Source organism: Callionymus lyra, chromosome 7 (assembly GCF_982586985.1).
Source record: "Callionymus lyra chromosome 7, fCalLyr1.hap1.1, whole genome shotgun sequence".
NCBI classification, from domain to species: Eukaryota; Metazoa; Chordata; class Actinopteri; order Syngnathiformes; family Callionymidae; genus Callionymus; species Callionymus lyra.
Genome location: NC_141824.1, coordinates 22,901,019 through 22,928,974, shown reverse-complemented (window position 1 = coordinate 22,928,974; position 27,956 = coordinate 22,901,019). Strand labels below are relative to the sequence as shown.

Genomic DNA, 27,956 nt, shown 5'->3' with positions numbered 1-27,956 from the left:
GTCTTCTGTAAAAGCTGATGTGAACTAACATTTCTGATGAAGAACGACCACAAAATCTTCTCTAAACTCATCCTGCTCCTCAGGGACGTCCTGAAATCAACCTCAACTCCGCTGGTTCATCTTCTGACCCATCATCGTAAACAAAAATGCATTTCCTTTCATCTCTTAACTCAGTTTTACTGCGTCCACTCATCATCATGTGTGTGTGTCGCATCACAGCCGACTATATATGGAGGTTTTAACATCATCACAGCTGCAGATGAAAGATTTGTGAGGACAGTTGTTAGGAATTTACAGACTCAATGCCATTTAAGATGACACCTGAAGCTGCTGGAAATCCTTCTGCGAACTGTTTCTAGAACATGCTGGCCAACGAGTCTTTATTCAGATGTTTAACAACAAAAAGACGTATTTTCTTAAAGAACATTTTAGATGCATTTCTTAAACGTTTTTAAAGGTAATCTCGGTGATGGCAGACGACAGGATCTAAATGAAAGACGGCTGATATTAAATGTCTGGTTAATATTAAATCTTGATGCCATCTATGTTAAATATTGTAATTTAATTAAAGTAGTGCTTCTCCTCATGATCCTTGTGCCACAGTTGCCCTCGCCGCACTGAGCCGCACATGGCTGAGCGCCAGCTCCCGGCGCTCCCTTCCACACACTCGCTTATCTTTCCTGGAACATTATTTATTCCATTGTACTGTTGGCTTTATTAAATGCCCACATTATTACTGATGGATGACGGGGCGATTGCTCAACGCCACGGACCAGATAAGGCGGAGCGAGTGTTGCAAGAGCGAGGGGGAGCCAAACTCTCCTACATATCGGGGTCACGCTGCTCCAGATGGATTAGTATGCACCTCCAGGAAATGAGATGTGTGCGCACATGCGTGGCACGTCATGTCAGCCCGTCGCTTCGACATGTCCCTTCAGGGGCCGCGATGAACAGCCATGCTGTGCCAGTCGGGGTCAAGGTTGTGATTAGCACTCGACGACGAGGGTGCACGGCTGTTATTGGGCGGCTCTTGTTCACACACACCTCCGTGTCACTGCCACTGAGCGGGATTAGTTGTCAGGAATTTGGGGAATTAATTTTGCTGGTAATAAATTATGATTGTTTTCCAAGTATATTTTGTATAGTAACAAACTGAAAAGATCTAAATATTGTTTACAAACTTGCAAATAATCATTTTGCTTCGTCACAGATGGATATTAAGACATCCAAGGTAATCTATGAAGAAATGTGTTTTTTAAATGTTTCTAAAAAGGTTTAAAGGTCGACTAATGATTGAGTCTTAAATAGATGTTGGACTCGATTGTATCATCAGTATGTGTCTGTTTGTACAAAACTCTCTTTTCATTTAAATATTTACTTTAGAAAATGTACTTAAGCCCCGCCCAATGAAAACACTTGTTTTTCTGGAGATTAAATCTTTACGATTACCACACCCACTCTGCTCTGATTGGTCAAACATTGAGGTTTGTCACTGTGCGTCGTTAATCCTAGATGTCTCCACCTCCAAGGGACTCGCGTATAAAGAAATGAGGGAGTTTACCAGTCTACCACAGCTTTGTAGGAGGAGTGAAACCATTATTATGTCATAATGGACTACGCTCTCGTAACCTTTCATTCGCCGAGATTTCAGACGGGGGAGAACCTTATCAAGTAATAACTTCAAATATGGTCATAATGAGCACAACAAAAAGATCAAGTCCATTTCCTGTTGATGTCATGACCCAATGTATATTGCAATGGTTTGAGCTTATCTATTTTATTTAAATTGAGATGATACATCTTTAGAATTAGTCTGAAAACCATGAAAAAAACAATCAGTACATCGATTTTTATTTTATTTTCAATTTTGGGCTTTCAAATTATATTTATTTTTTCACAGCGTTTGGTTAGTTTTGTGTTGTCCGGCAACTCGATGGGAAGTATCATTAAGTCCTCTACAGCAAAAGGAACAATGAAATCCTGAAAAATACCAGCGATGACTGGGGACGGGAGGATACAGTCGACTCCAGCAGCTTTCGAAAACATCCAAATGCCTCTGTGGTGCTCGTCTGTAACGTCCCCCTTGTATTGAAGCCTCGACAAAAAGAGTTGTTCCGAAAAATGATATATTTTAAGCTTGTTTTTAGCGGAAGTTACTTGGCCATCAGTGAACATCTTGTGCACTGAGAGTTGCCATTTGTTTGAATGAGGAAAGATTTCAAGCAGGAGCTCAGAGACTGATAACTTCTGCTACAAACAAACTTCAATACAAGAGGGATGTTACAGACGAGCACCATGGAGGTATTTGGATGTTTTAAAGTGTCTTTTTGGAGGAAGATGAAGACGACGACAACTGAGCTCCAGTTGCTTTATATAAATGTTCTAACATTTTTGTCTATAACTCTAAAAAGGAACGGTTTACTCTGAAAATAATCAAACAGTAGGTCGACATGAGGGTGAGTAGAAAAGACATTTTGGGTGAACTATCACTTTAAGAAATGGCCCCTAGTGGAAATGAGTTTATTAGAAAGTGATGTTAAAAGAACATGTTTTTGTAGTTTTAGTTCATAAATATAAAGTCAGAAAAAAGTCTGATCTGAAGAACAAGCATGTAAAATGGAGCAGGTTGAAGACAACAAAAGTAATCCATTAATCCGTTAGACAACAGTTGGGTTATTTCATTTTTTTTTAACCGTCAGGTATGTCCACGAGCCTCCAGCCTGCTCTCTGATTGGTGGACCTCCACCGTCCAACCGGAGCGCAGCAGCGCGGCGAGGCGGACTTCTCACCCGCTCGCAGCATCACTGGGGCGGCTGACACCGCTGCCACACACACCGCCTGCTCCATCTCTTCCTCTCGTCCACCATCATGACCATGAATCCGGACATTTAAGGGACTTGGATCGACCACTTGGATACGCTTCTGACGGAAGGAACCCTAAAAAAAAAACCCACTGCGGACGAGGACACCTGGGGGTGATTTTTTTTCTCTCTCTTTCCCCCCTCGTTCAAGATCTGCAGCGACAACATCCCCCTTTTTTATTATTATTATTATTATTATTTTTTAAGCTGAATGATGTTCGGGAGAACGACACGTCGGCGTCACTTCAGAAAGTAGCGACGTTCCATCAAACAAGCGCCAAAAATATCCAACAATAGATTCGATTCTCGGTACAATCGAATCGCATATTGAAGTATTTCGCCTCCTTCTGGTGATCTGTGGACGGATGTCATGGTTATTTAGAAGGCGATAACCCCCCCTACCTCCCACCCCACGACCCCCCCCCTTCACCACCACCATCCTTACATAAATGTTTGCGTGCCGTCAGTTCTCGGTCACATCCCTCTGTCTGCCGCGGAATCGAGCCTCTCACCCACCATAAGAAAACAAGACCACCCCCCCACCCCCTAACCCTGTCACCCCCCAGTGTCTGATGAATCCCCGGCGTAGACCTGGACGTGAACCGGCTGTAGCATCCTCCTCGACACTGCCTCCTCCATCCTCCTCCTGGTCCTCCTCCTCCTCCTCCTCGCCAGCATGTCCTCGCGCAAGATCTCCTCCGAGTCCTTCAGCAGCTCGGTGGGCTCGGACTGTGGGCTCGAGAGCCCCGGGGGAGACGGGGTGGACGGGGGGCTGGAGCCGGCGGAGGAGAGCCGAGGATGCCCCTTCTCCTCCTTCTCGTCGGCGTCGCAGCGAGCGGTGCTCTGGAACGGCCGCAGCCCGGCGGAGAGGTCGCTGTGTCCGGCCGGCGAGGAGCAGCAGCAGCAGGGACCCGGGGGGGTGGTCCCACACAAGAGGGCCACCCGGAGGAGACGAGTCAACCTGGACTCCCTGGGCGAGAGTCTGAGGAGGCTGACTTCACCCACGGTAGGCCTCTCTTGCATGTTTTTATCTCCATCACAAATCATCTCCATCACAAACTTCTTTATTTTCTGTCGTTTGATCATCTCTGACTCTCACCTGTGGTCCTGATGCAAGGGCCTCTGGACTCACACATCACTCAAGTGTTTCGATGACCATCTATAACAGATGGATCTCAATAGATTAGTCTTCAACACTAGGATCATCATCACAAGATGCTCAGTGGTAAAACTATCAAACTGTCTTTTATTGTTCGAGCAAAGAACCACAACATGACCTGTCACCGGTCCTGCGTGAACAAACATTGATAAAAACCTATTATACAGTTAATGAGGACCTCACGTCCATCCAGAAATAATACAAAAGTGAAATAATTCAATTACGTTTCAGTGAAAAAAAGGATTCTTTGACATTATGAGAAGGTGTTTGATACACAAAACTACTCAAATTCTGACAGAGCTACGTTTTTTCTAGAGAGAATTCCCCCCCCCAACTTCCATACTTCACTCCACGCTGCCGGATTGTCTCCATGACAACTGAACAAACTCCATCTGCTGAGAAAGACCTTATTGAAATGTCTTCATAAGCTCGAGAGTACGCTTCAAGGAGGGGGTTTTCTACCCTTAACTCAGCTGGATTCTGTCTTATTTTCCTTCCTACACGACCTTCACATGCCCTCCAAAGTTGAGAAATGACGAACGTATCGCTTCTTTTCGAAGAGCCTTATTGGCTCCTGAACAGAGTCGCTCATCACCGACGGTGGCTTCCTGCTTGAGTCACGCAGCCCACATGTGAGGTGAAGGGAGCGATAGGAAGGCTCTGACAAAAGAGGGATCAGGCTTTTTTTAGCAGCGACTCGTAAACTTCTGAGACAGATGGCGTATCTGGATTCGAGGCGGGGGGGAGCTCGCGATCATGCCTCCGATTATGCAGTCGTCGCAGAACGTCCTCCGTGAACTGGTTATAGATTTCACCATCGACTGTGATACTGTGTTCGACATCTGGCTTGTTTACGGGTTGATGTCGCGGGAAGAATCTTGAACTCGTAAATCTTGACTGTTTTCAAGACCAAATGTACGTCTAAACAAACACAAACTAAAATATTTACAGCAGCGGGTCAGAGACAGTATTTTCCTATGATGTTCTGAGATACTTTTGAAGTTACCAGAAAGATAAAAAACAAAAACAAAGAAAACCTTTAGCTTGTTTTGTAAACAAATGTACGCGCAGTAAAATGGAAGCGACCAGACATAATCTTGCGACATTGCAGTTACACAATTTCAACTAGGGGGGAGCCAGAAACACTCTTTTAAAAATCACGTATAGGGCCTTTAATTGCTGGATGGGAATTTATTTAGAAATTAACATCATCTCAATTATTTGGAGTACAAGTTTTACTTAAAGGCTTAAAGGCATTCTGGTGGAATCCGATGGATCATCAGGCCAAGGGGCGGAGCTATATTCTAGTTAGGTTAGCTTTACTCTCTTTTGGAAAAAGCTTTATTACCATCATGTGTGTCTGATCAGCTGAACATCCTTAGGGTAGCAAATTGTTTTCTTGTTATTAAGAGTTGGATTTATTTCCCGCCAAATTTGTTGCATCTGCATTGACTACCTTAGGAAGCACTGGTCTAGGCATTATCGGTGGTGGTCAGTCAGTCTTATTAGACAAATTAATAAATACACTTTTTCAATGACTATTGGCGCCTCCCGTGTTCTGTCTTGAAAATGCCAGTATTGGGAAGTGCAGGTCTTTGATAGGGCTGGGTATCGAAGTTTGGTTCTTTTGTGTCACAGACTGAAATGCTTTGGTAGTGCAGAGTATCTTTCAGTGGCCATTGGATTTTTTATGTAAGCAATGGGCTTTGAGTGGAAATGTGCCAAAGCTTAAAAATAGGGTCAAGGTGACCCAGAAGTCCAAAAACAAAGAAGCTAGTATCGTAGTAAAGGTATTGTTTTCTATACCAAATATTTATAAATAAAAGCTTTAGTCCTGAATTAAACGCAAAACCCCCCCCAAAACATCTGACTTTTTTTTGGACTTTTGACTTGTCCCCATTCCCATTCTAAAGATTGGGAACTGGTGATCTAATTGTTAAGGTAGCACGTTGATCCTGGAGGTCTTTTCCGGGTTTTAAAGTGTTGCTTGGCTTGGGTTTGAAATACGAACCTTGTAGCATCTGATTGCTCCTTCAGTTCTCCACAAGTGATTTCTACGTCCACTCACTCGTGGACAGAATACAGGCACTTCATCAAATGGCCTCCTGTAATTACAGGACAGGCATTGAATGCAACACCGTGATTGATTCTCTCCTTGGATCAATACATGTACGGTCACGATACAGATATTTTACTTTCTATAAAAAGTTGTTTTTACAAATTTTTTACTCAACATGAATAGAAACTCAAGAAGTTCTGGAGATATAACCGAGGCACAGATCGACCTTGATCCGACTGATACTTGAAATACTTTCAAAGGTCTCACAACTGTGTGTGTCCTTGTGTGTGTGTGATCATGCAAGCGTGCTAGTGTGTATGATCACATTTGCAGGCATCGACGGTGATTCGTTGTGTGATTCCTTTGTCTACACATGCGAGGGTCGCTGTGGCGAGTCACGAAGAGGGAGAGCGTGTTGATTCAGTTCTGCGTCCACCAGGTTTAAACCGTCATGTGTCACACTTAGTGGACGTCACCGGGAGCCAGCTCAGCTGTTTCCATGGCGACGTTAATGACACACATCTTCAATGTGGCTGTTTTTTTTTAAAGGATTGTGTTTGATAGTAAAATGCGAAGGCCACTCCCGACCTGTTCTTTATCACCGCCTCAAATACATTTTGGGGAAATAATCAAGGAGATGTTAAAAATAACATATATATATATATTTAAAACATTATACCCACAAATATCAAATATATCTACTGGAATAAATTGATGTTTATAACTAATGTTGTGTGGTTGAGGATTTATGAAACAGGTGATGATGCAGTTTCACCATTTTAAAAAAGCGAGTTTCTTTGACTTAGGGGCTCATAGCCACATATTATAGAGCAGAGAGTGACATCTAGTGGCCATTAAAGTAACTCAAACTGTATCATAAGCTGTTTCATGACACTTTATTTTTTGGGGAGAGCACTGAGAGTCAAGAGGTCTAAAGTCTGAGTGAAGGTTCTTCTCACAGAAGCGGTAATTGATTGTTAACAACCAATATTAGGAGGAATCCTCGGATCATACCTGTTTCATTTGTGTGTTAAGATCCCTCAAGCACACAACAGTGCTTTGCCGGATGTGATGTGGAGGTCTGTGTGCGGGCACCGTACCTCAGGGGACCAGGGTTCAAGACCAGGACTTCATTCACAGGATACTGTGGAGTCTTGGAAGCTGAATTTAGACAACTATTTAAATATTGAAGCTACAAAAAGCCATCTTAAGGCGAGCTCTCTTTTTTTGTCTGAAACACTTCAGTTGTTTCCTGAGCATTCATACAGAAAGCACGTTGGTTTAAAAGTCAAACAGGAAGTAATCATTAGGGTTTGGTATCGTTTGAATATGAACGATTCCAATTCCGATTCCTAAAGATTTTGATTCTTTTAAAATGCAGTTTAAATGTTAAGTTGAATTATCGTTCACTTTTAAAAAGCTCTTTAAAAGTTGTTTTTGTTCGCAGTAAAACGATCAAAACAAGGAGTCTGTTCCGTCGCTCCAACACTGACGATAGTCCGTCCCAGTTCTTATGCTTTGCTTCATGGAGAAAGATGGACAATCAAGAGTGTGTCACGGGTCGTTTATTCGCCGCTCCAAGTCAAACAAAATACAAGCTTTACGATCGCGACCAGACACACTTTGTCCCGGCGACTGTACAGCTCAATAGTCCCGGGAGAAAAGGTCCCGATCTGTAGAAACATCGCTATATTTAAGGCAAATTTCCCGCCCAGGGGGTCGTCCTTTCCGGCCAAATGGTTCTTTCAAGTTCCCTGTGTCCCGATCCCCCGTAGAGAGACATCCTGATTTGTTTTCTTGTAATCTAATCATTCAAATGTTCTCGGGTGGGTGGTTTCCGTCTTTTAGCCCCCCTTTCCCTGATGTGTCTTGCTTTGTTCTTTGATCTACGATTTAAGGTGTGATTGGCAGATAAACAGATGTTTTAAATCACCGGTGTCGTATCTCTAATTCTGTTTCAAGCTTGTGTGAATCAGTCTGGAGTGAAATGTTGATTGTGATTGTGTAGTCAAACATTTAAGCTCTTAGATCAAGCGAAAAATGTATACTTCATATTTTGATTATCTTTTAGCATTAATTTAAGTATGGCGTATACGTATATAGTGTATAATAATTTGAATCTAACAGCAGAATGTGATTCCATCACGTAGGACTGGTTCTTTCACAGACGTGTGTTATCCATAGACTTGACTAAATGGTTACGAAAAAACTTCCAGTAGATGCTTTTTTCGTTGGTTTACAGTGGCCTAGTAGTCCGGTTATTGGACTGGGTATCAAAACTGGGAATTGAAATTTAATTTTTGAACAATTATGGATGAATCGAAAAGCTAATTCTCAATTGATACCGATACCAATACTGATACCTTAACTTACATACGGGCTCCTGAACGATTATTTCTTTAATAAGATCAATTCTAACAAAAAGAAAATTACATTAACATGGTTCAAATCCCCAGTTCGACATGAATAACAAATGATTTCCAGTGCAAAAGAACAATTGCTAACAAGTGAAAAAATCTGTCTTATGTTCACTACCTTCGTCTCTCATCAGTTTTCCTTCAGAAAAATCAAACATTTTCAAGTTTTGATCTCACGCTCGTACCAAAACTTGGCACCGATAGACAAAGTGTATTTTGATACTCGATTCTACAGAAGAATTTCAGTCAGTGCCACAAAAGAACCGAAGTTCGATACCAAATACTAAACCCTACTAATCCTCCTCCTCTGAAATTAAACTTAAAGACACAACAACGTATGATTTGTCCTCCGCAAGAGCCTTTTATTTACTATTCTCTTCCCCCTTTCTCTACACTTTTAATATCACCCTTTCACTGTAAGACACCTCACTGCCGCCGCGGCTCTTTTCCATTCTCAGTCCCAGCAGGCGGCGTCTCTTTTGCTGCCATCGCCTCGGCATCCGACTCCAGTCACGTCTGCCAGGGTTTCAGATAAAGCAGAAGACGTGAATGTAAAACCTGCAGACAGTGGTTCACATTAAACACAGCTTATTATCTTCTAACTCGGGCCTCACACGCTCGTCGTGCTGCAGCGCTGGCTGTTGTTGACTGCAATGGACCGTGACAGAGGGAGCAGAACATGTTCTCTGTGTTCGCCCTGACCAGGCTGACCCAGAAGGCTCGCTCTCCCTCGCTCACTCTTTCACAGACATTTACATGTGACAAACATTCTTTTTTTCTCTGCCGCCGCTGCTATCCGTGTCATGCATCCACGCAAGGTCATCATCGGCTCAGTGACCCGAGGCTTCGTCAAAAGGCCACGACATGTTCGCTATCATTTCCAGGAAATGTCTCTTTATTTGAAAACTTGTATTATCAGCTTTAATTAGATTCCTTCTGTTTTATAATTATTATTCACGAACACATTTTCTTTTTTATTTCTCTCTAAACTTTCTGCTCACAAATGTCTCTGCAAAGAATCCTTCAAAATTCAATTCATCATTAAACATTTTTAGTTTGTTATCGGGAATTTTTCATCACATTTTTAAAAGATTAAACAGTTTTTAGTTTCATGTTAAGCTTTAAAATTAAAAAAAAATAGTTGTTGGTTATAGATTGTTTGTATTATACTTTCAAAATGTAATATGTTGAATCAAGTGTATAACATGTTTATCTCTTGTCATGTTTTCTAAATATATATATATTTAATATTCAGGAAAATAAGTCAGTTTTTCATCCTTACATTTATAAAAAGCATGTTTTGATGATAAATGTGTATAATTTCTATAACACATGTTCACAAGTACATGGTTTTTCTTCTCCTACTTCGCATTTTAAGTAATTAATTTTCAGTGATATTCTTTTATTTACTATTTCTTTTTTACAATCAAACAATTTTCTCACTTAAAAAAACAAAATCAAAACCTCTTAAAGCTATTTTTCTCAATTTTGAGTTAATTTCCTAAATGAATTGTTGTGTTCTTCAAATACCAATAATTTCTATCAACTACTGTCAGATAATAAACATACCACTGTTATCTCAAAGGTCTCTTTATGTAACTTTTTAACCAATGAAGGATGGTATTGTGCCATGAAGGAAGTGAAAGCTAAACAAGAACACACAAAACCAGGCTTGTGATGTTGGGAAGCAGTCCGAGGATTCACACGCATAAAAAATGTCAAGAATGTGTCGCCCTCCCAGAGATACAGAGCAAACAAATAGATGTATTAGATTAATCGAGTTCTGTACGGGTCAATCTGGGGTCGTAAATAGAAGTCGTTGTAATTGGATTTTCAATGTCGTCGGTCATACCGCGTGATATGCATTATAGCTGCCGTAAACATTTGTGCAGCGACGTGAGACTAATGTGTGATGAGGTTGGGAGTTGTGTGTTCAGCAAACATGCCCGTGATGGCAACAATGCAGACTAATGATGATGAATATGTGTCCCATGTTTGCCTGGCGTTTGCCTACGCCGCGTGTGCGTTACATGGAAATATAAACGAGGCGTTGCACGGCTGGAAAATAAGGCTCTTGAAGTAGTACGAGTATTGTGTTGATGGAGCTAATCCGCCATTTATTCTATTAATATTTGTCTGAAAGTGGTGATGCATCTTTTCATAGCATGAAACGATGAGAGTCAACTTTGAGTCGTGTATTTAACTCGCAGAGAAAAACACACACGTGCAACTCGACTAAATCTGCGACTATATGTCCAGAGTGGGCCGAGACCTCAGGATGACCCCTCCAGCTGGCACACCGTCCTCCAGTATTGTCAGTCGTCTGAGTTGTATCACACATAATCTTGTTGGACCCTCCCTCGTGCACTCACTGTCAAACATGCACAACACACCAGTTGTACACAACACTCCGCTACACAAGCCATGCTAGTTCTACTTTTGAAATCAACAGTTTCTTATTTGACTCTAGTTTAATGTGCACTTGATCAACAGTTTACTAATAATTAATCATTATAAATAGAACCGATCAAATGTTATCAGGGGCCAAAAAAAAAAAGAAAACTGAGGGCCACATAAATACTCACTCATACCTTTTCTGTCTAAAAAGAGCACTTTAATAGTGCAGACCACTGCCAATGAGCTTATCTACAATAATATTGTGAATTAAAAATATTTGTATTCATTTTCAATGTACTGCATTCCATCTGTATAATGAATTCCTGGACTCGCTTGCATAACCTACAAAGAAGAAGCGAAAACTGACAGAGCCCTGCTGCTCCAACAGAAATTTCTGGATATTTTAAATAAAAAAATGTAATGTCCCAAGTGGTACAAATAAAAACTACGATTAATACATCCACAATAACTTTTTGGTGGGAGATATTTCAAAATACATACTGAGTCAATGGAATATTAGGGAAATCTGTGGTGGGCTGTTGGAAGTAAATAATGTTATTATCCAAAAATTAAGTTATTATCTATTTATTTTACACCAAAAATAACCCTTTTTATTCATGAATGGTTTCATTATTTTATCATTTTTTTCCCAGTTAAATACATTACAGCACAGTGCAAGTATTTTTGTGACATTGACAAATACAAAATTATGACCTGCTCTGGTAGAAGAACTCACATTTCCCCAATCCTTGAACTCTTCACTGGCTACCAGTTTCTTTCAGGATCAATTAAAACATTTTGGCAGATGTGCTTTAAAGAGTTAAATATTGAAGAAAATATATATTTTGACAAATAAGTCAGTTATCTATGGAGGTCTGGTGTTAAAGATCATTTCACAAGACCAAAAGAGAAGCGTTCTAAACTGATCTGGGTGTTCAACCATGATTGATCGGTAATCAATAGTTAATTATCCGGTTCATAGAACTTTTGTAATCATTATTGACCTGAAGACATTTGTGTCATTCATGCATTAGACCCTTCTGAAGAAGTTATGGTTGATTTTGATATTTGTTCTTGTTTTTTAAACAAACTTCTCTGTCCTGTGCAGACGCAGATGGTTCAAGATGCTCTTCAGCGAACTCTGCAGTTCTATAGACAACAGGAGATCAGGTTTGTCTCTCCTCTTGACCGACGGTCTCGTCCTGAATGTCCTCCACAGGTTATTTGAAAAGTACCATTAAATATATTCATTACAAAGAAAATCTGTGAGAAATGTTGATCATATTAGCATCGTTGTTCTCAGTAGTCATTGGTTTTGATCTCACTTCACTGCAGTCTTTCTTGGAATAAATGAGAGTAATTTTAAGTAGTATTCACTAAAAACCCTGATGGTAAATAAGCCGCACACATGAATCTAATCTTCTTTATTTTTTTATTCAAATGTTGTGTCTTCATTGACTTATCTTAAGCAAGACTTTCCTAAGCCAGGGTGAAGTTTTGCTCATGGTTTAAAGAATGTCCCCCTGCTTTCTTAAAAAGATCCAAAGTCTGGTTATTGAAGTTTTCTCTGAATTGAAGATAATGGTTCTCATTTAGGAAATGTTCTAGCGAGATTCAGAGTATATTCAGGTGTAGTTCAGGGTAAAATGGAGTGTGATTGACAGCAGTATAAAGTATTAAAAATTAAATCATAAATAGTAAAAGCGCTTCACTCTTAGGAAGGGATTTTAACAACAGATTTTTCTCACTAAACCCAAAATAGTGTGTGTTGAAGATTCATCCTCGGTTTTTGTTTGGAATCCTCCACAGGTGCCAAGTTGTTGGTGGTGAACAAAGGGGAGGGAAGAAAGAAGAGAAGTGCCCATTTCTAGAAAACTCTGGTTCTGAGGAGGACGTGCTGCAGATCCTGCAGTACATGGCAACAATACTGGGTAAGAGCGAGGAGTCATACAGTGGGCGGGGGAAAGTGTGTTTTCAGATATCATTGTTAGTCATGATTCCTGACATTAATGCCGTCGTGAAATCTCAGCTGTAAATCAGCCAATCATCCATCCTCACTGCAACATTTGTCACTGTGGCAGAAGGGTAGGTGCTAACTTTAGCATGCTCACACATGGTCCCGATGCCTTCATGTGGTCTTTGGAACCAAAAAATATTTTGGCTAATTGCTAACCTACGACTGGTGTCTGTGGATAGAAAAATGGGCAATGTCTTTAATGTCACTGGTGTGTTTCTGAATAACAGTTTTGAACGAAATACGAGGTTGCGGCCATCTTGGAAATGAAGTGTTTTGGTTTAGATGAATTATGATTGGACAAGGAAACCCCGCCCATTTAGTTGAGGCTACAGCAGTGAATACACACTTAATCTTCAAATTAATTCATCAAATCAACAATGTCCCTTGTGTCACAGTAGTGAAATTACAAAGGATTCTGATGCTTCTTTAAGCTTTAAAACATGTATTTTAATGCCCTAAAATGCATTTTTTATTTGTGTTATACGTGACTCTTTCTTTCCCGACATCAGTTCCATGAACTGTAGCTTCTTAGAACTTCGGCATCACTTTTTAAAACCTGACGTTTCCTCTTGTTTCTGCCTAATTATTCACTTGAACTTTATTTTTATTTATATCCAGAAAAAAGTGAACTGATTTCAGAGCAGTTTTACTTTCATGGATTTGTAGGTGTCTATGTATGTCACGCAGTCATTTTGTTAGTCCTAAATAATCCTGCGCATCCAGAAGGAATGAGACTTGATGACTTTTCCACATCAATATTCATGATTTTCTGTTTCTGAGGCTTTGATGTTTGATTATTTTGATTTTCTCTGGTTGACTTTTTTTTTTTTACTCTGGATGTAAATGGAAGCCGCCACAGGAAATCATTACACACTCACGTAGCTTTATTAAATGGAATTAAAAATCAGTGAAGTGAGAGTGCTGTGATAATCTTAGTGACACTGTCTGATTGTGTCTCCAATATTCATCTGAAACTCACTCCATTGATCGACAAGTTTGATCCGTGTTGGTCACGAAGCTGTGAAACAAAGGCGGGAAAAAATTAGATGTATGAGTATTGAATAATCCCTTGTTTGCCTAAAAAAGTTTCAACCAGTATTTTAACTTTGCTAATTAAGAAAATAAAGTTTAAATATGTTTTTGAAATAATAATAAAAATAATATATTTTTTACCAATAATATATTTGTTTTATTTTGTTTAAACATGTTTAATCCAGTAATATTATATGTTGTTGAATATAATTTAAAATACTAATTTATAGAATAAGTTAAGTTATAGTATAATTTATATTTCTGACAATTCTGAGTTACATTACAGGTTCTGAGTTTGGGGGCAGGAGTCGAGTGAAAGTATCTGAATGTCCTGTTCTATGTTAGTCTTTGTATCCTTTGTCTTTGTTATTTTTCTTTGATCTATGTTCTTTATCTTTATCTTTAGACTTAGACTTAGATTGCATCATCTTGTCCTTTCTCTTTATGTTCTTTTTCTTATTTTATTTTGATTTATTTTTTATGAAAAATTGCTGTATTTTCTGTGGCTATTGGAAAAAAACAATTTCAATCAAGTTTTACCTTACCTTACCTTATATTTATAGTATAATTTTTTCCTTTTTTAATTAAATGTCAATTATTATAGAGATTGATTTTCTTTTCTCAGAATTATTCATGTATTCGAGGCAGTTTTTCTAATTTTGCGAAGCGCTGTTTTTTTTCTTCTCCTGCTGATCTGTTTCTTGCGCCTCCTCTTCCGCAGGAGTTCCTTTCTTCGAGCTGCGGGAACATTTCGGCGAGGAGTTCTTCGGCCTGTGCTTCGAGGAGAACGAGCGAGTGCTTCGCGCCGTCGGCGGGAACCTGCAGGACTTCTTCAACGGCTTCGACGCCATCTTGGAACACATCCGCACGTCCACCGGGCGCCGCGCCTCCTCCGAGAGCCCGTCCTTCCAGTGCAAGGACCCGCACGAGGAGAAGACGGGGAGGCAGAAGCTGGACGAGGGGCGAGAAGAGGGCGAGGAGCGAGGGAAGGTGTTGCTGCTTCACTGTTTCAATCCCGCTCCCGTGGTCGGGTTAGTGATGCCGGGACTGATCCGAGCCGTCGCCCGGCGGATCTTTCATTCCGAGGTCGAAGTGGAAGAGGTTCCCCCTCTGACTCCTCTGTTGCCCAACGAAGACTCCGAACACAGCGATGGCGACTCCACCACGCCGACTCCCACCGCCTCGCCCTCCTCGTCCCCGTCCCCGCCCGCCACCTTCCCCACGACCGTCCCCACAGTTTGCCTTTCTTTCCAGATCAACGTGACGTCCCCCTCGTCTCCCCAGTCCCTCCCGAACGCTGCCCCGGTGTGCCCCAAGAGGGACCCCCTCTCCCTCTCCACCAACCCCAGCGATCTGCGCATCGGTCTGGCCACGTTCTGCCGTGCCTTCCCGTTCCACCTGGTTCTGGGACCTCATATGGAATTACTTCAGCTGGGAGAGGGACTGAGGCGACAGGCTCGCATTGAGCCTCATCGCAGTCTCTCCTTCAGGGACTGTTTCGAGATCGTGTCGCCCAAGATGGAGCCGTCCTTCCAGAGGATCCTGCTGAGGCTGGCCTCCCCTTTCACCATCCGGACCAGACCTGATACCACGCAGGGCGGCCCGAAGGAGAAGGTGAGTTTGCCTCGCAAAGTCTTGTCGAACTTTTTTAAATTTAAACTTTCTCAAGAGTATTTCAATCTTTCATCAAACTTGTAAGTAAGTAAGTAAGTAATTTTTATTTGTATAGCGCTTTTCCAGACCAGGGTCACAAAGCGCTTAAACAATCAAAACAATATTCAATAAAGTATATATTTTAAAGATCAAGATAAAACTGATAACACAACAGGAGTTCCAGAAAATCAAGGAAAAGCCTGAACAAATAAAAAAGTCTTAAGATGTTTCTTGAAGGAGTCAGTAGATCCATCAAGCGCAAAGAGAGAGGAAGATTGTGCTACAATTATGAAAGTTAAAGCACATTCTTCCTTCAAACAGGAAACGAATCATCTCATGCTGTATCGTGACTTCCTTAAAAATATCCATTTTGTTTGGCCCGCCATTTTGATTGAGTTTGACACCCTTTTAAGTGCACTTTTAGAACAATCATTCATAAAATTATGTTTATTTATGAGCAATCTATGGACAGTTCCAGTATATTTTAACTGTAATTTATTAAAATTTTAAGAAATCCTTTGTTACCCTAAACAGTTTTTAGCACTTTGACAAAAGCGCTTTTCCAGACCAGGGTCACAAAGCGCTTAAACAATCAAAATAATATTCAATAAAGTATATACTTTAAAGATCAAAATAAAAATGATAACACAACAGGAGTTCCAGAAAATCAAGGAAAAGCCTGAACAAAAATAAAAACGTCTTGAATGTATTATTATTATTATTATTGTCCAGGTGAACTTCTAAGTACGTCGTTTAAGGTATAGGTAAACTACCATTTAAATATTTAAAAAACACAATTTAAGCACGCATAAAAATACCATTGAACTTTAAATAACACTTTTAGTAGGTTTCACGTACACATTGAGAATGTTATATATTAGCAATGACACAAGGGTCGCTACAAAAAAAAAAGTAATAATATTCAAATAAATTAAATAGGATTTAATACTTAAATATTAACATGAACATTTTGTGGGTTATTTGCGTTGAAACTTATAATATATATTGGATGTTATTTATTTGAGATATTTTATTTAAAAATGTATTTGTTACGTAATGTTTTTTTTTAATGAAAGTCTATAAATTCAGCAGGTAATTGTTAATTCCGAGCGAGACATTAAAAGAGTGACTGCAGTAATTGTCCTGGTAAAACTCATAAATCAAGCTGTCTTAGAAGAACGGCTCACAGTGATTAGCAGAGATGCTATCACTGCTTCACTGCTAGCGTGTTATGCAGGTGATTTCCTCTCACCTGAGGGAAATTAAACAGCAGCCAAGTATCAACAAGCGAAGGATCTCGGCGGAACATGATTAGAGTCGTAAAGCACTTTAGAAGTCACATTGACTCCGTGATTACATCACACGCTGAACGTTGTTTGACCACCGCAGTGCAGATCCTCGCGCTGCTCGGTGTGTGGCGCAGCAGATCGCACTCGTCTCGTCTTAAACTCACAACACTGGGTCTCGCACAGAAGTGTGGGATCTTAAGGAGGACAGCCATTGTTGTTCTACCTCATAAATCCTCCCTCCTCGGAGGAGGATGGTGACGGATTGGGCCGACATTTTCACTGCAAAGGGCAGAGAGGGAAGCGTCCGGCCAAAGTAAAGAGTCAACCTTCTTTGTTCTCCTCGGTGTGTGTTTGGACTTTTTCTTCCAGGATGGTTTATCACTGACATGAGCTGGTCAAACTCACCTCACTGTGGACGTTTAGATAGTGATCCAGGCGGAGAGCAGAGGGTCATCTGCATATTGAAAAAGTAGGATTTATTTATTCACTGGAGGATGACGTGAGGTGGAGGCATCTGGAGTGGAAGATATCTACGTCTGGAGGTCACCATCGTGGCTGAAGAGCACAGACAGCACCTTGTGGCCTGGAGGCTATAAATAACTGTGGATAAGAAAGAAGGATGGGATGTCAGAGAGTGATTCTAAACACATGTGGCAGGTGGATCCAGGAACTTGTCAAATATATCCACTGAACATGGCAAACGTAGAACCAGTATTTCATTCACTGTGTATTGTCTCTATTAACAAATACTCTTTTGTTAAAATAGTCCAAAACAGATTTGAAAAAAAGTTTTTAAGTTACTGTTTTATTTTCATGATGGTGTTTATATTCTATTACATTCCTTTTATGTTGAATTTTTCTTTTTCATGAATTATACATATATATCTCGCCCATTGCATCCTTCTTTGTTCATCATATTATTTTTTATTGATACAGTATATTTTTACATTCATTAAAAATTAAAAAATTAAATACAAGAAAAATAAAAAACATAATGTGAAAAAAATGTAAATAAATACATTAAAAACTAGAGTATACTATGAACAAACAAAATGAAAAATTTTAAGATGTTTAATTAAATGTCCTGTTTTCAATATATCTGCTTTCATTGTATTACTAAATATGAATCACAAGGCCCTATAGTACTACAGACGAAAAAGGAAAATACAAAAAATTGAAAATACACTTGCAGAAACATCCATCAATATATATTAATCTTCTTCTTTTGTTATTTTATCAATATACATATATATTTATGTATTTATTTTTATTCATGTTCACCCATCAAATACCTTTCCTCAAAGTTGTTACTAGAAGAATTATGGCCAGTAAATAACTGTTTGTATCAACAAGACTTTTGCTCAATATTTTCTCACTTAATTATTTTTAAAATCAAAAAACTACTTCTGTAGAAATAAACTGTGACACAAGGAACCTCTAACTGAATCACAGTAATATTTTGTTAAACTACGATGTAGTGTATACTCAGACAGATGACTTCTTGAGGGGTTCTAGTAAGTGAAAGACTTCCTGGACGTTGAGTTCTATGCCGTGATGAGGAGAAAAGCTCAGCATGAATAATCTCAGCTAATGATCTGGTGAGACATCAACATATGAAAGGATGAAGAGACAACACAGAGAAAACCTCTCGAGGGTCGTTAGGTCCAAGAGCTGCTTTACGATCCTCGGCGCTAAGTGGGTCTTTATATATGACACTCGTCTTTCTCCCAGAATGCTTTGCAGATGAAGGACTTTGAAAAGTGTGACACAACTTTCTGCTTCAATGTATTTGGATTCGAACATGTTTTCTGCCACATACTGGGTCAAGGAATTTGTTATTGTTGTTGCCAAGGCAACTCGGAGCCAATGTCCTCTTTTTGTGACGATGATTGTGTGTCCGTGAGTGTGAGGTTGACTCATTGACTTGTCGTCGCTCGGTGCTCGCTCATGCAGATCGGAGTGTGTTGACATGCCAGGTTCTGCACACAAAAGCGTAGCCATTAGCCCTTCGTCGACAACCCCTCAGTTCTTCCTCCAATTCCTGTTATTCGACCACAATCTACTGATTATATCAAAGTTAGATTCTTTTGTTAAAGCACGTTATCGGTTCTCACATGTATTTAGAACTGAAGGAACATTTCTGAGGGAGTAATACAAAACCTAGTTAAAAAAGAAATCCTGATACTTTGTATTATGTTATATTTATCTTTAAATTGTAAAGGTTAGTGTTTCTTGTTGTTGTGTTGATGGAAATTAATAGACATTTACAAATAATGAGCACAATAAGAGATTTGTCGTTACGTATTTATCTCATCTTAATGCGTGGATACTCATATTATTTGAGAAAATGTGCTTAATTGGAGAATACATCTTGTTTAAAATAACCACGCCCACTCTGCTGTGATTGGTCGAGCATCAAGGTTTGTCATCGCACGTCATCATCCCGGAAGTTTCCCCCTCCAAGGGACTTGTTATATAAACAAAGCGGGGCATGATTACAGCTGGCTGGAGGAGGTGTGAAGCCATTATTACGGACTCTGCTATCGTAACCTCTCGTTGGCCGAGATTTCAGACGGGGGAGAACTTTATAAAGTAATAAGTTCAGGACATGGTCATGATGAGAGACTTACTGCATCTTGGAGAGGAAGATTCAACATTTAAAACATGTGAGTGAGTCAGGAGAGTTTGGTTTTCACATTAGTTGTTCTTAAGTGTACATTTAAAGCTTTTAAAAGTGATTACATTTGATTGAGGAATGATTTTTTGATATTTGACTCATTTAAACTGAGATTATTTTTTAACCATTTCTTGTTTTATTGCAAAGTTGCAAATCGACCTCCACTGTGGACGTCATGTGAAACACTGCTGCCCATTGGTAATATTTTGCAAGTGCAAACATTTTTTTTTTTAACATTTTACGATGCGATAGTGTTATATTGAAAGGTAAACACGCTTGTTACTTTAATATGCTAGTATTTGCTGCAGAGAAAGAAGCAGCTCCTCTGCTGGTTATTGATATCAATAGTTTATTATAAGAGCAGAGATGCTGTGATGGCTTATGAAATATTCTATTCTGGTTCTGTGCATTGTTTGTGAGTGACGTGTCAATCACTGTCTGTATCTCACACTGACTGTGGTTCAGTGTTGAAGATCTGTCGTCAGACGATACTGTTCCATTTTCAGCTGCTTCACTGCCTGAGTGATGTTCAAAGTCACACAGATAACAACGTTCATGCAATTCTCTTCATCCAGAAGATTAACAGATGGAGGAACTACCTCTGCCAAGAGCTTAATTTATGTGACTTTATTTACTTCTATAGTCCATGATTTTATAATCGTGTTGGCTCGTCTGTGGAAGTGTATCAGTGCCATCAGAATATGGTTGAATTAAACATTTTGAATGTTGAAACTTTTAATTTTTCCAAGTGAAATCATTTTGTTTATTCTTTCTTATTATCTTTTTTAAATGATTGAATTAAGAATGTAATGTAATTATGTAATGTAATTTAATTTTAAACTTGTTTTTATTGCATTATTGAATTCAACAAGTTTGATATTAAAAGTTTGTTTTTAAAATGATTGAAATAATAATAGAATATTTGAATTAATTAATTAATTTTATACAGAGATCGATATTGTTACTCTAAAAATGTAAAACCTATTTCTTTTTATAAATACAATATTTATAAATTCTTTTTAAAGCCTTTTAAATTCAGCATTGTCTGTTGGGAGTATTATAACAACACTTAAAGGTTATTACTATTATAACGACACTTAAAGGCTACGAATTAAAAGATATTGAATTTAGAAAATTAGTTTTGTGATCGAAATTAAATAAATAAAAATATTTTCATTAATTTCGATAAATGTATCAGTTTGTAAACTCAATTATTCAAAGAAAGAAGTTAATTTTAAAAACAAACAAGTTTAATAATGTGAAATGTTTAATTCAACCACTATATAATCTGAAGGCACTGATGAAGAAAACCAGATGGAACTACAGAAAATCACACCTAACAATATTTAACTTCTAAAGCTAACTTTTTAATTCCGTAAATTTCTTGTTGATCTTTTATCCATCTTTGATTTCTGCCGCTGGCCATGAAATGGAAAGTGACGAATGAAGTCCTAAACAGTCTCTTCAAGTTGTTTTTCTGACAGTTGTGGCAGAATTACTCCAGAAGAAACTGCTTTCTTTAAGCAGACAATACAGTGACCCTCACTACATTACAGCGAACAAGTGTAACAACTTGTTGAGAGAACAGTCACGTGTTATTTACTGGACTAGAACACAACACACTGGCCTTGGTTGTTCTTCTGCACATCCTTTTCATTTCCTTCCATCTCACTCGCCGACATCGCTCGTCTGCCGTCGCTCTCTTCTACTCCCATGACCTCTTTTTTCTTTTGGCGACCAGGATGCAAGAACTAGCGAAAGAGTTAAACAGAGATTCACATCTAGGCCAACACAACTGCCTCCAGAGATTGTGTGTGTGTGTGTTTTTGTGACGGAGATGAAGAGTGACAGAGGAACAAAAGCTGATACTGGGAGTAGGACTGTGAGGCTGATGAACGATCATTCAAACATCGATGAGAGAAGGAAAACCGTTCTACAGTAACTGTTCAAAACAAGGAGCTGCTAAAAAAACTTTCAATCTATATATATACGTATATGTCATAAACATAAAGTATATGATGTATTTATTCCTGTGATGTTGGCAACTAGTGGCTTAAGAGAACCTCTACAGCAGTGGTCCACAACCCTTGGTCCAGGGACCGGGTTAGAGTCCATTTGTTACTGGGCCACACATAAAAAAAGTCTTATTTTGATTATTAGCGCCTGAATAGTATTTCATTTTGAAGAAAAAGACCAGATTTTCTCTGCAATAACATTAGCATGTGACTTTTCACTTGTGAAAATCAGTAAAATGAAAACTCAACTTCTGTTTCAGAGTCATTTTTCCATATAAATAATGCCAAAACTCACACTAAAACACCACATACAGAACACCATCGTCGGCATACAATCAAATATACATAGAGGCAAATACACAATCGTGTTGTTGTAACTGGCCCAGAGCTCGTGCTAATTCAGCCTCATGGTTTTTGGTGCCATTGTATTTTTACTTTTTTCTATCTGAACGTTTGTCTGTGAATATAATCACAACATTCGACCGATAAATCAAGAAGGGTCGAGGACTTCTGCTCTACAGCACATTAATCATAGAGAAACTTCAAGAACCTGGTGACAGCAAGATCTTTGTTCAGAAGTGTTAAGATAAGACAAGGTGCCTTTATCTTGCTGAAGGCAAATAAGAAAATATGTGAGCACAAGTCTACTTGCTCCGATTTAACTGATCCCATAAAACCTCTACAGGATGTCGCAAGGTCTAAACCCAAATATCTGTCGGCTTAATTCTCGTTCCAAGAGATCATCTTAAACTGTTGGATGATGTTGTGTCTGACGCCGACAGGCATTGTGCAGCTAAAATAACACTCACAAAGTAAAGGTCATAATTGGACGAATCTATCTTGTTAGCAGATTTTTAATTACTTTGAAATTGTGGCCTTTTCGTCCATTAATGCCACATTATTTCCCCTTTACACAGTGTTAATGTTATCAGAAGGATTCAATGACATGTGGAGGTTTTCAATGGGAAACAATATCATGGCGGCAAAACAATGGAAGGTTACATTGGTAAAATATGAGCAGTGAAGAAAAGTTCTATGTGTCAAAGTGTGGACTTGGTCATCTATAAGTTGACCAATTCCTAGCGATTTCTTTTTTTTTAAAGCCATTTTTTTCAATTTCGTTTTTTAATTCCCATATTTTTTACAATGCAATTTCAATGCTACCAAATTTTTTTCCGATGCTGATTTTTTAATACTAACATATATTATTTCAATGCTAATATTTTTCATTTTGTTTTATTGTTTTTAAATAGTTTTTTCTTTTGTAAGCTAAAATCTTTATTTATAATGTTAGTAATGTATCATTGTATTTGGTTTTAAAGCCAATTCCAATTCTTCTATATGCCAGGTTTTCTCACTGGGATTTGAACCAACAACTTCACCACATTATAGTTGCGATCCAGTGAGCATACAGCCACCAACCACTGCAAGTTTGTTCACATCTTTTTATGCAACTTGAGGTGTAGCATTAGACAGTCTCTGGTGCAGTACAGTCACATGGTCGTCTATATTCACCACCAGGTAATAAACAATCATTAATGTGACTGACGTTTCCTTGTTGGTCCTTGAATGGGATGAAATTGAAACAAGAATCCTCAACAAGGACGATATCACAGGTACAAGTTGCATTAGTGCATATTTTTTCTTCTTCATATCAGGCTTTCCTGATTGTTCAGTTTCCATGGCGACTGGCCGTTTGTATGTCAGTCGTGTAGCTCCTCCCACATGGCCAGACTCAACCCCGGGAAAACAGCGGTTTTGTATTTTCTCACCGCTTTTCATAGAACGAGTGTTCCTGCCCTCCGTGGCTCACACACACATCGGAGTGGGTGTGTAGCATCACTTTATGTGCTGCAGTTGTTCAACACAAAAACAGATCAATCTTCAGGTATTTGTGAGTTTAGATTCGAGAGCAGTGTATCATCATCATCATCATCCTCATTATCACGAGTGTGTCCACTGGGTCACTAGCGACGTACAGCCCCATATGTTTTGCATCCTGAAAAAGGGCATCATGTATGTCTCCCATCTGGATATGTGTGTGTGTGTGTGTGTGGATGTAGACTATATGTATTATGCAGACCTAGGAGAGCCTGGTGCTATAAATAAAACAGGGCTGCCGTGTGCTCGCTGGCGGAATAATCTTCCTGACACTATAGAGAGTGAGAGGAGGGATGGAAGAGATTCTTACGGAGGGAGAGACAGGCTTGAGACAGGAAGACTTGGTTTGAAATTGGGTACGAAATAGCGGGGTGTGAAATTAATGTGACCCCGGACCGATGCTAAACAGCCGTCACCTTAATGGTGAAGATGCGGGAGCTGATGGTTCGGCGTCAGACGGGATTGTATGTAATAAGTAGGCCAACGATACTTAGAGGCTTTTTCACGGCATATCTTGTGCATTAGGCTTCGCTGAGAGCATCACCAGTTAATATGCACTTCATGAAACATGCTTTAATTACCTCTGACAAGGAGGTTACGGGGTTGACCATGTCCGTCTGTTGACGCTTAAATATGGGATTTCAACGATTATTTTCAGGAAACACTATTAATGGAACAGATTGTGGTGGTAGCCTCCAATAGCATTTACATTGGACTCAGGCTAGCCTTCTTTAGCATTTACATTGCTACTCACGCTAGCATTTTATAGCATTTACATTGCTACTCAAGCTAGCCTATGGTAGCATTTACATTGCTACTCACGCTAGCCTATGGTAGCATTTACATTGCTACTCATAGCCATCCTTAGCATTTACATTGCTACTCACGCTAGCATTTGGTAGCATTTACGTTGCAACTCACGCTAGCCATCCTTAGAATTTACTTTGCTACTCACGCTAGCCTTTGGTAGCATTTACATTTCTACTCACGCTAACCTTTGGTAGCATTTACATTGATACTCACGCTAGCCTTTGGTAGCATTTACAGTGCTACTTATGCTAGCCTTCCTTAGCATTTACATTGCTACTCACACTAGCCTTTGATAGCATTTACATTGCCACTCATGCTAGCCTTACTTTGCATTTACATTGTTACTCACGCTTGCCTTCCTTCGTATTTACATCGCTACTCACGCTAACCTTTGGTAGCATTTACATTGCTACTCACGCTAGCATTCCTTATTATACTACTACTAGGTTAAAAATGTTGATTACTTCATTACTTTATCATAATCAGAAAATTATCCTCTTAGTAGAAATATACTAATTGGTATATAAATACACCCTCTACTAGTGGAAACACTTTATCACAGTGAAACTGATGAACAAGAATATTAGTCTGGTACAAGATGATCAAACAGTTTTTCAAAGAGGTTAAAAATATACGCCAAATATCAGGGAAAAAATGCTGCAATACAAAATTTTGTGAGAACAAAGACTTTTTTTTTTTTAATCGTAAAGGAGTAGAAAATGCTTTAAAATCAACGTCTTTAAAAATGTTCCTGAAGACAACAATACGAGTGTGTGTCTTGTGTTTACTCTCTCAGGTGATGGAGTTGAAAGGTCAAATGATCCATGTGCCAGAGTCCTGCTCGCTCATGTTCCTGGGCTCGCCTCGTGTGGACAAGCTGGAGGAGCTAATGGGAAGAGGCCTTCACTTGTCAGACATCCCCATCCACGATGCCACCCGGGACGTGATCCTGGTCGGGGAGCAGGCCAAAGCTCAGGACGGCCTGAAGAAGAGGATGGACAAACTAAAGGTAGAGTCTCGCCCGGGATCGATTGCTTCGGAAAAACGTCGTCGACGGACGCGTCGAGTGTGTCGCTGAATTAAATTTCCCTGATTGGCTTCTTGAACCCACACTTTGGCGAGCCTCTCCTGGGACGTGCTCTCGTAATTTCCTATCAAAGTGCTCACGAGCAAAAAGTCTCTTGACCCGATCTTGTGCATCTGCTCGCTGCATCATCGCTCTCGCTGATACTCTTCCTCCGGGCTGCTGTCAAAAGTAAATCAACTTTCCCGCATGAGCGCCTGCACATAGCCGCGAGACGCCGACTTAGATAAGCGAAGGATATTCAAATGTTTGAACTCACTCCCCGGTAATCTACCTTTTTTTATCGCCCGTGTTCGTCCTGCAGGCCACGCTGGAGCGGACGCACCAGGCCCTGGAGGAGGAGAAGAGGAGGACGGTGGATCTCCTCTACTCCATCTTCCCCGGCGATGTGGCTCAGAAGCTGTGGCAGGGTCAGCACGTGCCCGCGCGCAAGTTCGACGACGTCACCATGCTGTTCTCGGACATCGTGGGGTTCACGGCCGTGTGTGCGCAGTGTACCCCCATGCAGGTCATCTCCATGCTCAACGAGTTGTACACGCGCTTCGACTACCAGTGCGGGATCCTGGACGTGTATAAGGTCAGTGGACTTGTGTTGACAATTGTTTGATTCTTGGTTGTTTTTTTGACGCCACTATTTCTATAGTTTTTGGCAAAATAAAACTGATTATACTTTTTTTTTCATACCTTTACTGACTTTAGAACTCTATTAAAACAATATTATCTAAGTACTTTGATGTCAACTCAGTAAATATCTTTATTGATTTAGTACATACTATTTGCGGGGTGTCAAACCCAAGAACAAACGGTATTTTATTCACCAAAACAAAAAGAAAGATTAATTTGAATGGTCAAGTACTTGTGTATATTGTCTTGTACTAATGTTTATTGTTTTCAAAAAATATATATATTTATACTTTTTTTTTTATTGTTTCTATTAATTTTTCTTTGGTTTGTTTTATTATCATTAATATTAGTTTATATATATATATATATATATATATATATATATATATTTTATTTATTATTATTGTATTTATTTTGTGGGTTTTATATCTTATAAATTATATCTTATATAATGACTGTGTTTGTTTAATATTTTCTTTTGTCTACTGCTGTTAGCTAAATTTCCCCCCCAGTGTGGGGGGACTAAAGTTATATAAATGAATCAAATAATAATAAAATAAAGCCTTCCCTGTAATATCTTAATAACTCATTGCACTTCATGAACATGTCTGTGTGTTGTGTATATAAGACAACAATATAAGTATAAGTATCTCTATTTCTTTTAAAGAAAACCTTTATATGTTTAACCCTTGTATTATCCTCTGGGTCAAGGTGACCCAAAGGATAAAAAATAAAAGTGCTTATAGTATCCCTAGGGTTAAAGACATGTTATTAAATGGAAGCGTAAACGCTTCTAGAAATTTGAAAACTGGAAGAACAATATCGTTAATATAACACATTAACAGCAGTAATATAGTGAGCAACAGAAATAAACCCTATGATAAAGATTGCATTGCAATAAAATATATGCCTTTTCACATTATATAATTATAAATATGAATAAAGTACACTTTTTGTAGCCATAATTCATGATATAAGTGGTTTTAATTTGTAATTTAATGGATCTTTTATGTTGAGAAGTTGACTGTAGATTCTCTCAGCTCATAAATTATGGTTCCATCTTCAGAGAAATAAACAACCATGAAAAAGAAAATACACAGAGTAAAATTGTTTTTCTATGTCGATTAGCCATATTAATAGATGTTATTTATTTTCTGGATCCTCTTCTGTGACTGACGGGTCTGCTCAGGTTCTGACCTCTGCACTGTCCTGACGAGTTGTTTTGGAAAAAGCATCCGATTAATGGTTGTTCTTTGGTAGCTAAACAAAGATGTGTCAATATTGTCCTTTTGAAAGACGCCTCTGACCAGGATCTGCTCTCCATCCTCCTCTTCCCGTCAACAGTGTAGAATGTTCTTGCACGTGAGGCGAGAGACGGTGTGTGATGAAAGTTTTATTCCGGCATATGTCGAATATGTCGGCGTGGAATACACACAAGGGAGCTGAGTGAGTGTGTAGACGAATTATAAATGCGTGTGTAGCAGAGAAAGAAGAAGAGGGCACCGGTATGTTGCCATGGTTACGTTATGATGGAAATGTGCAGTGGATGCTATTTCTCACTTTCTGGGTTGATTTTTGAACCAAACGGAACTAAAAATCACTGGGAATCAATGAAATATTTCCCTCGTCATCATTAGCAGCTCATCTGTGTTCTTCTGGTTCAGATCGAGACCATCGGTGACGCCTACTGCGTGGCGGGAGGACTTCACAAGAAAGTGGACAGTCATGCGCGGCCGATCGCTCACATGGCGCTGAAGATGATGGAGCTCTCCGAGGAGGTGCTGACGCCGGATGGAAAACCCATCAAGGTGAGTTTTTTTATTACCATCAAACCTTCAAATCGAGCGGGTGGAAACATCTCCGTCATGAGAGGGAGTTCCCTCAAGACATTCTTCCTGGCGATAAAAGGAGTCGACGCTCAAAACGAGGCACTGGAGGCACTGGATTGTGTGTCACGTGTTGCCTCTGAGCAGCTGTCAGT

At 39.4% G+C, this 27,956-nt stretch overlaps 1 protein-coding gene across 1 annotated transcript in view; it reads left to right on the top strand.

The window, feature by feature from the left end:
* Positions 1-2,830: 2,830 nt before the first annotated feature.
* Positions 2,831-27,956, top strand: part of gucy1a2 (guanylate cyclase 1, soluble, alpha 2) — a 33,154-nt gene continuing 8,028 nt past the window's right edge. Inside the window, exons 1-7 of the mRNA XM_087795805.1 lie at positions 2,831-3,867; positions 12,002-12,063; positions 12,703-12,824; positions 14,664-15,556; positions 25,064-25,276; positions 25,656-25,928; positions 27,640-27,783. Coding sequence (XP_087651931.1) covers positions 3,538-3,867; positions 12,002-12,063; positions 12,703-12,824; positions 14,664-15,556; positions 25,064-25,276; positions 25,656-25,928; positions 27,640-27,783 — 2,037 coding nt within the window. The 5' untranslated portion in view covers positions 2,831-3,537. The remainder of the gene's footprint in view (positions 3,868-12,001; positions 12,064-12,702; positions 12,825-14,663; positions 15,557-25,063; positions 25,277-25,655; positions 25,929-27,639; positions 27,784-27,956) is intronic.